The sequence below is a fragment of the Strix aluco genome, chromosome 1, assembly GCF_031877795.1.
Source record: "Strix aluco isolate bStrAlu1 chromosome 1, bStrAlu1.hap1, whole genome shotgun sequence".
Classification (NCBI taxonomy): Eukaryota; Metazoa; Chordata; class Aves; order Strigiformes; family Strigidae; genus Strix; species Strix aluco.
In genome coordinates this window covers 53,952,848-53,962,677 of record NC_133931.1, presented here as the reverse complement: position 1 = coordinate 53,962,677, position 9,830 = coordinate 53,952,848, and the positions used below count along the sequence as shown (strand labels likewise).

The 9,830-nt window shown below is 38.3% G+C and overlaps 1 protein-coding gene across 5 annotated transcripts in view; it reads left to right on the top strand.

Annotated features, from left to right (window-relative positions):
• Positions 1–583: 583 nt before the first annotated feature.
• MYOM1 (myomesin 1) overlaps positions 584–9,830 on the top strand; it is a 78,984-nt gene continuing 69,737 nt past the window's right edge. For all 5 annotated transcript variants that reach the window (XM_074821396.1, XM_074821388.1, XM_074821376.1 and 2 more), the window contains exons 1-2: positions 584–724; positions 4,247–4,725. In XM_074821396.1, the coding sequence (XP_074677497.1) occupies positions 4,301–4,725 (425 nt within the window). In that variant the 5' untranslated portion in view covers positions 584–724; positions 4,247–4,300. The remainder of the gene's footprint in view (positions 725–4,246; positions 4,726–9,830) is intronic.

Genomic DNA, 9,830 nt, shown 5'->3' with positions numbered 1-9,830 from the left:
TATCTACTTAAATACCTCATGAGGTAATGTTCTTAATGCAGTATTTTATCTTAAATAATATAATAAAAAAGTAACACTTTTTCAACAGAACAAAGAAAGTACATTTTTATTTAATTGTAACACATTGTATGGCTTTATAGAATTTTGCTAACTGCTTCTCTAGATTGTCATTAACTTGAAATATCTACATTACATGCACTGTGGCTTGACATTAAAAAAAAAAGATACCATAAAATATTCATATTCTTGAACTGTGTCAAAGGTCAATATAGAAACTGATCTTTCCTTGTTTCTGGTTCATGACACAATATTTTTTTTTTCTCTCCTAAATCTGATTTAACTAAGGAAAAAAATCCTAGAAATAATTTTGAATTGGAATATGGATTTTATATGGAATTTAGTGAAGATACTTAAAAGGGAGAACTCTCAGTCTGAAGCTGCTGTCATCGTGTCTTTGCACAGAGATAGCACAGGGTATCGGTATCTGTCTCTGTGTCTCTCCCTCTTCGATGCTATATTTATCACCCCCATGGCCATAAAAGGCCTGAACTGGGGCTCTGACATTCCACTGACTGCAGGCATTATTTTTGTTCTGGACCTTGAAGTCCAGTCCTTACCCCTCGTCCTGACTACCTCTTTCTTTGCTAGCTTCATCGTTGCTGTATTTTTCTGCTATTCATCCACTTGAGAGCTATTCCATTTGCTGCTGGTCATTTGGGCTCTGGTAAGTCTTCCTTTATGACAGGAGATTTTATGTGTTCAATTATTTTTAATCTGACTCTGTAATGTTGAGTTGATAGTAGCTCTCAGCTCAGCAGTTATTTGAGCGACTTGTGGAAATGGACTGAAGACCTCTGAGGGTTCAGCTGACAAACAAAGCAAAGTAGTGCAAGGGTTCACTCATTACCAACTCAACTATCCTTGCATATTGTCACAGTACTCTCAAATGAAGCATGGGTTACTGAGATACAGGAGGAATTTGTCATGTAACCTCCTTTGGGCTTACAGAATGTGTAAATAATCTAAATATTTTCTAGTTGCATAGGATATCCTGTGATTTGTAAAGCCATTGCCTGAGCTGAAGGAAATGTTATAATTTTTTTTCCTGCTTGTAAGAGTTTCTATATTTTATCTATTTCACTATTTTCACTGATTGATGGAGTGGATCTTTAAAGAATTACACAAAATGGTAAAAAACGCAAGAGGTAATGCCAATAAAATTTTTAAAAAATAAAATCCTTTAATGTGTAACTACGACTTATGAAGAAGTACAGAACTGTCTGTGTGCTCAGTAGTTGTTTTGAAAATTTGGGTCAACAGCTGCTAACATATAGCTCCAAAAACTGTATATTCATCTAACTATGGCCACTAATATTTTTAGGCCAAGATCTGTGGTTATGAAATGCTACACAGATCTTGAGAGGGAGTGTTACCCTCACACTAAAGGGAGGACACAAACTAAGTAGGTGCAGGTAGCATGGATTTTATAAAACTTAAGAGATGGGAGTCAATCCAATAATAAGACAGTGCTCCAAATAGGAGCAAAATTGTTATAAGGTTCAGAGTTTCTTGTTGTCTCTGATAGTGTCAGACTACTATATCTGCTCAGACTAGTGCAACTAACTGATCCTGACCTGTGAGCAATGCTTGATGTTTCAGAGGAAATATAAAACATAACTCATAGTGTGATAAAATACCTATAAAAGGAGTTTCCTCTTATATGACGTGAGTCAGAGTTGGCCTTTGATTTGAACCAGAAGAGCTGAGTTGGTGTTCAGCTCCTCCCTTACTGCCTTATTCTTATTCTTATCATAGAGTCCTCCACTGAGGACAGTGAGGTCTGGACCTTTTATGTTTGGAAGAAAAAGGTTGCTTTGTACATTTTAAGCATGCTGACTTTAAGTCTGCTGCTTGTTCTTTTGCTCTTATAAGATGTAAATGAAATGCCTCATTTAATTTCTCCTCAATGGGCAACACACGCAGTGCTTTGTACTTTTAGATCATCTTCATTACTCTGAAGCCTGGAAGGTTGTGGGAATCCCCAAGGGATGGGATTGAATGAATGTCTGTTAGCATTGTGGCTGTTGTATCCATGATGAAGCCAGCCAACACTGCAAATAAAGCTGGTGAAGATGAAGAGAGACAACTGTGGTACTCTCAGAAGGAAAACAGGATGTTCTCATGTTCTTTCCCTTTCAGTGTGCAAGACAATACTCATCTGTACACCTTAACTTTGCTCAGCAGAGATTACAATGGCTTGCAAACCCTAAACCTAGCTCTGAGGAGCTGGGAGAGAAAGCAATGAAGAAAAACAGAGAAGAAATCTTCTGAAACTAGGGAAATTAAGAGGAACTACGTACTACTGGAAGCTAACAAAGTGAAATAATAACAATGCAAAATATTGATAGGTATTAGGAACAAGGCTGTTTGTTAGTCAGAATAATTGTGTTCTTTAGACTTACATGAAAAAATGGTCAGCAGGAGAAATAAAGGAATTAAAAAGGAACATCAGTTTTTGCCATAGAGAACAATGGGCTACCACTTTTTCCCATTCCTCCCCCTTTCTCAGATAAAAATAAAGTAAACATATAAACTGGTCTCCTTGAAGTCACAGTTTCACTGTGGTCAAGATACCAGCAATTTCATTTTACATACTTAAAGACTTCTGAATGACTTTCTTGTTGACTTTCTGCAAACAAGTGATCTGTTCTGTTATCACACAAAGAGCAGTTCCCCTGAGAAACTCCTGAAATATAAGAAAGTTGAAATATTGGGTTTTTTTTCAAAATTTGTCTTAGTCAGTGTGAGTACCTGAACAGTTACCAAAGAGAATAGTTTGCAATTTGTTGACTTGCTATCAGAACCAAATACTAAAGAAGCAGCCAAGGACTGAAATCTAGGAAGCATAAAGACCAGGGAAAAAATATATTGATTTTCATGAAATCATGATTACACTCCAGCTCTGTAAGTGTATGTTATGTCAAAACAGCAGATCATTTTTCATCAACATGAAAAAACCAGAAGTAGAACAAGTCTGTTATTGTTGTGATTGATATTTAAAAAAAACAGTAACAAACACCTCTCACCATTGGTTTTGGATCTTCTTTAAATTCTTCTAAACATTTTCCCACTGTAGCTCATTTCTATTCACAATCATGTACCTTTTTAGGGACAATCCTAGCCATGTTGTAGGCCTAATCACCACTCATAAGAGAAAGAAAAGTTATCACAGGAATTGGTAGAGGTAAGCTTGCATGTCGAAGAAGAAAAAGTCAGTTTTAACATCAGCAAAATAAAACATTAGCAAAATAAAGACTGAATTGCCATCTTAAAAAAAACAACAAGGGAAACCCTTTCTGCACTCAACCCTCATCCCATTTTGAGAGGGGAACTACCTTTCACCTGATCAAATTTCCTACTACAAGCAACTGCAAGACAATCTACTGATGACTGTGCAAAGTAAAACTTAGATGGGGCTATCATCTGGAGGAAGTTTCTTGATGATCTTGAACATGGTATTCTAGGTTAAAAAAAAAGGGTCATTTAGACGGAGGAGTGTGATATTATTTTACTCACTGCATACAGACTATATCCCTGATTAAACTGTAAAAGTATGATAAGCCATTTTAAATGGATCTCTGGTAGTACATACAAAATAATCAATGTAATGCCGTTTACAGAAGAAGTGACATCTTTCTCAATCTTAATGTTTTTAATTCACTGTTAAGATATTAAACAGAATATTAAATTCAATCTGAAAATTGGATTACAAGAATTAATTAAATTTTCATATATTTTTATTTCAGCTTATATAACCTTGTTGGAATTTCTCATACCTTTTAAAATAATTTATTAGTTTATCATCTCTTTTGTAATTTAACAAAAAATATTTACACTATCTCTGAAGAAGCTGACCACATAAAATTTCATTAGTTCGCAGTAATGAGTGGAGAAGTGGAGTATGTAATACTTGAATAGTTTGCAGTAACAGGGAGACCAACTACAAATGAACAGACAATAGTGCGAGGTTTTGTGTTCATGATGAATGACATGAACTTCTTGAAACTTAAATACAAACCTAGCTTAAAGTCTAAAACACATCATAAAAAGATAACCCTAAATTTATTGCATTTGATTTTTGAAGTTTTAAGTTCTGTGTTAGTTTGTATTAAGTTGTGTATTATTTGTATGCTAACTCAGAAGTTTCTTTGACAGTAGTCCTTATGTTTGATCTGTTCTTTTTCAGACACTGTCCTGTTTATTTACATTCAGTAAAAAACAAAATTAGAAGACGCCCATAATGTCTTTACCTTTCTACCAAAGACACCATGAGCACTATGACCGTGCATACCGCCATAAAGCACTGCAGTCCACTGTAAGCCAGTACCAAAAGGAAGCAAAGAGCAAATCTGCTGTCTATGCTCAAGGATCTACAGCTTACTCTAGGGGCTCTGCAGCCTATCGCCATGCATCTGCAGCAGACTTCAGCCTTGACTCTTCAGCAGCATATAGTCATGGCTCTTCAGCCTATGACCTTGAGTCAGCAGCCTACAGCTATGGATCTACAGCCTATGATCACTCTGCAGCACAAAGCAAAAGATCTGCTGCCTACAGTCTTGACTCTGAATCCCTCAGCAAGAGCTCAGCTGCCTACAGGCATGGGTCTGAATCCATCAACAAGCTGGCTGCAGCCTACAGGCTGGGATCTGAAGCCTATAGTCTCGGGTAGGTAAATCTGTCTTTGGAACAATATTCCAAAACAAAAATGTCCAACCACCTCTCATTGAAATCAATGGCAAAACTCTCCTCCTCTTCCACAGAAATTGTCTCTGTAACTTGGTGTTAATGTATTTTCCAGGCTTGGTGTTTTCCTTGGACTTTGGCAATGGGAAGGACAGCTTAGTTTGTTGGACTAATTCATGTGTGATGGTTGGATTGGCATAAGCAGAGCACTGGCGATGCTGATGTGGCTGAATGATGACATATTCATGCTCCAAACTGGTTAGGCATGAGCCACCTCTCCTTCCAAGTTGTTTAGCTGTATTTTTACAGCTGAATTTAATATGCAGTGCTGAGAAAGCTTTTGAGTTGAGGGTGGCTCTTATCTGGCCAGGTTGGAGCAGTAAAAGAACTTAGGGCTGTTCACGCAAGTTTGAGCTGACATGTCTCTACATCATTAAACAATTCTGCTTTGGCCTAATGGTTTCACTTTTATGCTGAGTGATTCAAATTGAAGTTTTCACACCATATACAGGTTAAGGCATACTATTTCCAAAGTAGGAATACCCTGAAGTGTCCATCTTGCACTAGAAGAGCACCTATGCTTAGCTGCCATGTTTTTTGTTTAATTAAGATAAAATTGCTCAAGCAATTACATTAACAGAATTTTTTAGATATCATAGCCTCACATTATTTGTATGTATCTCAGAGATTTACAGAAATTAGGGGAGTATTAAAGTAAGATTAGAGCAGCTTGTAGCAATAGAGGAAAAGATCAACAAATTATAGCCCAAAACATCTGCTCACTGTTATATTAATACAAAATTTAGAGTATTATTAGCAGAACTGAACAAGACTTGTCCATCAGAAAATTTAAATTTTGGAAACAGAATATCCTCCAAGGATTGTGGATAAAGATGGAATTTTGGCCAAAACCACTGAGGGAAAGACTACCTGTACTGCAGTAAACAATCCTTGTGATTACAGCCTTCACTTGGTTTTCAGAAAGTTCAGGGTCAAGTCTCTATTTGCCAAGGTCTGCTCAGGAATTTGAACGTCAGGCTGTTAGAGGCCAGATGAATGACTTGACCACTTGACTGTCTTAGGCTGCGTAATACCCAGTCTTTGCTGTTGAAACAATTTCACTTGTGCAGATAATTAACTACTGAGTGGAGCAGCGAGAAGGTCATTTATAATCTGATGAAGGGAAGCAAACTGGAGATGCTGGGACTGAGGGTTATGTTTCCAGACGGAGTTGGGTAGGGGAAGATATTCTAAATTTTTGCAGTGATGCAGCTGTGCCTACATACTGTTGCTGACCCTAACCCAAAGCTGCCTCCTCCTCATAGAAAATTTCCCATAAGAAATGGGAACATTACTTAAAGTTGCAAAAAATTATTTACAAAACCTGCTTCTGAGTCCCAGTTACAAACACTTCAGTGGCTCTGCTATCTCAGATTAGTTGCTTCTGAAACCTGTATATTCTCACCAAGAAGAACTCTAATATCAGAGAAGTAATATTAAAGGAAAGGGAATTTCTTAACTGGGAGAGAACCTAAAACATTTCCAGGTTTCCTGAGGTTTTGGTTGAGATAATAGCTTTTGTTTTAAAATAGAGTATTTGGTCATATTTCCAAGCTACTCTGTAGTGCAAGAGTTGCCAACAGATTGATATACTACCCTGGTAATCAGAGATGAGAATGTCTCAGCTGTAACTTCTTTTTTATTGTGATCTTGTGCATGTGTTGGAGGTTTGAGAAACTCAGTGCTGCTATGTAAGACTATGACTCAGGAGATTAGACCCATGCAATTTAAATCTCTCTTGCACAAAACTTAATTAATACAAGAGAGAATATGGTTCTGAATGATAATTTCAATATTTAACTAAATCTATGGTTAATATGGCATCTATGTTGGTATTTATTTGGTTTTTGCAGCCCATTTTGCTGCAATTTGCAAGAGGTAAAGTAGACCAAATAATGTGACTATACGGTTAAATGTAGTGCCAGTTTTAAGTAATTGTTTTCAAGTTTGTACTGTTTTTGCCAGATAGCCCAAAACACTTGAAGGGATAATGTGGAGAAAAGAAGTGTTATTAAAATAAATTGGGCAAATCAAAAACCTTCTGTTTTCATCCATATGAAAGGAATGGTGTAGTAACAACAAAAAAAGAAAATGAGTCTTCAGACCCGTTCAATTTTCAAAAACTAGAAAGGGCCTTGAACTGAAATGCTGTATCTAAATGACCTACAACAGTAGTGGTTGCGTGAAACCTGAATGGCCACATGAATCCAAATCCAGATAAAAGTCTTCAGCTAACTATTATTGCATATCACTGAATTTTAACATCAAATATATATTTATGTATTATGGATATATTTTTGTGGATAAACCCCCATTAAGCCTAACATGAAAAGTATACTATTCAAATATTAAGCTTTTATTCAGGTCACTTTACCTAAAGTAGCTTCTGCTAAACTTTACTATACTTGCAGAATTTAAGACTCATCCTTTTCTGTATCCATTGTACAGAAGAGGGTGTTCATAAAGCAATGGTGTTAACATGCAGTTAGTGTTATGTGAGGAATTCATCACAGGAAAACAGTGGAGAAGTGGACTAGGTAAACTGTAAGACCTTGATGTCAACCCAATTCTCTGATGTTGAAGCCTCACTTGAAGGAGAGCTTCAACATTGTAGACAGCTTGAAGGAGCTGCAGCTTGCTTTTTCATGAGGACAAAAAAAAGTCTCTGTTTGCAAGTGGTCTGTCCCTTTCCCACATTTCAAGTCTTCTTCACACCATGACAGCTTGAAGAAGTGAAAGGAGAGAAATGAAAACTGGCAAAACCAAGAGCAAGTACAGAAGCTTGAAGTTTTGCTGGCTACAGTTTGCCAAAGCTGCAAAACCTTGGGCTCCTAAAAGACAGCCAGTGGTACTGTGTAAAGGTTTCCACTTCACCCCTAGCCCTCCCTCCCTACCAGCTCATGGGTCCAGCCATATGCTGCTTCTTTGGCTTCCGCAGAGCCAGGACGAGTGGGGTGTGTTGCTTCCTCCGAGGAGCAGGCAGGGTCTGTACAGGTGAGGGGTGGCAGCTTTCTCCAAAAAGCCATTGTGGCCACCTGTCCTCTTCTCTGTCCCATCCTCAGGGGCTGCCAGCATGGGGAGGTTACAGCTCCTGTGCGGTTCTTCCCCCAGCACAGCTCCATCCTCCGAGTGCTTCTGAGAAGCTTTGAGTCAAGTCTGCCAAAACTGCTCATAGCACTACAGACCTGTCACAAGGGACTGCTGGATTAAACCCGTGTACCTCTTTTTTTGGAAGCTCAGTCATTAACCTTTGTTCAGACTTTCACTCCTTTTCCAGGTGTTATTTTCCTGGTCAGCAGCATCAGATAATCCCATTGTGTCACAGTTTATCTGCCAGCAAATGGGCCAGAGATTTGCTTAGAGAGAAAACAAGTTATTGGTGCGGCTCAGGTATTTGGCATATATTTTGCAGGTCAAGTGAAATAACAGAGAAGACATGGCATAATACAGGTGAACCAAGAAAACAGAGGAGAGGTGCCTTACTAAATTGCAATTAATTAGGCTGCCAGACAGTAAGAATGAATGTTCTTCTAGCAATAGTGTAACCAGGATTGGGACAGGGCTGAGTAAATAATAAACTTTAAGAAACATGAGAAGACCATGATCTTGGCACTGTTTATCCTTTGGTTTATTATAGGTGAGGGATAAGACGGTGGCGTCCAAACATCATAGCCAAGCATGGAAATTGTTTTAATGAGACCTGCTATGTGGAAACAATTCCCCTTGAAAAATCTGTTGTGGAAGCTGTGTTAGTGAACAGTGCCATTATTGCCAGCGATATTGCCTGGGCTTGTGGCAAATCTGTCAGCAACTTTGAATATAGTCAGCAGAGAGTACTTCTCATCTTTAGAGGCTGGTTTTAAAAAGCTCTCTTCTGAAATTTTTTTCTTTTCTTTCCTGTAACTGGGTTTGCCAATCCGCTCTCTCCTCTTTACAGTGAGTAAATTCAAACACTGCATATTAGGAAAGAAGCAGCTGCTAGAAAGAGAGCCTGGAAAACTGAAAAATGCCTCTTGGCTAATGGAGCCCCGGCAGGTACAGCTGGTACAGCTGTGTGTGTATACCAAATGCATCCCTTTCTGCTGTCAGAATAAAGTGAGAGAGAGACATAACAAAAGCATGCTAAGGACAAGATACATGATTTTCTAGAGGTGTAAAAGAGCTTACATGTGCCTTTTCATGCAGGGGTGGAATAACTAAGGAATAGGGTGTTGTGGTCCACTCCTAGAACACATTTCTACATCCACTGCACTCAGACTCTCTTTGTTCAGAGTGGAAAACCTGTCCCTTCAGGTTTTTCAGCACAGAAACAAGGGCAGTGCTAACATATTGAAGTAGAGTTCTATCTGAGAATAAGCCATTGAAACAAAACCTCTGTTTGGGAGTTTCAGAGGCTCTGCACAGTGTTGTTGTCTTTAGTTCCTCTGCTGGGCTAGAGGGAAAAGCTAATAGTGTTTATCTGTTTATTACATCTCTACAGGACAATGCCCGTGCCTTTAGCATTTATAGCCATCCAATGGCCACTTCAGTGACTCTACTGAGAAACTAGGAAAATGTTGACACTGATATTTTAATGTGCTGAAAACCATCAAGAAATGAGGACAGTAGGCTTGGGTCACCAACCTTGATAAGACAGTACAGATAGTATCTGACCTGGAAAAAAACACACATATGCTAGCTGGGCATATCAAGTGAGGCTGAAAGCTGTTAAAAGGTCATGATACTGTTCCTCCCTGTGAAACTAGAGAGCACCGATACCCTGCTCCTTCTCCTCCAGGAAGATTCTGTTCCACATATCAGGTAAACGGTTGGAACATTTTAAAATAAAGGGCAAGATTTTAGATTCTGGTTCAAGAAAGCAGAATCCTCCTTTGGGCTACCTAAATAATGGTTGTAGGCAGGGTTTGGTTTCTGTGTTATACAGGAAGAAATTGTAATAAGAAAAAAGGAAAAAGGGGAAATAAACCTCATGATAGAAATAGTGATCAACTTGTTTTCTGATGCAAAGAGCTCCATTTGAATATGCA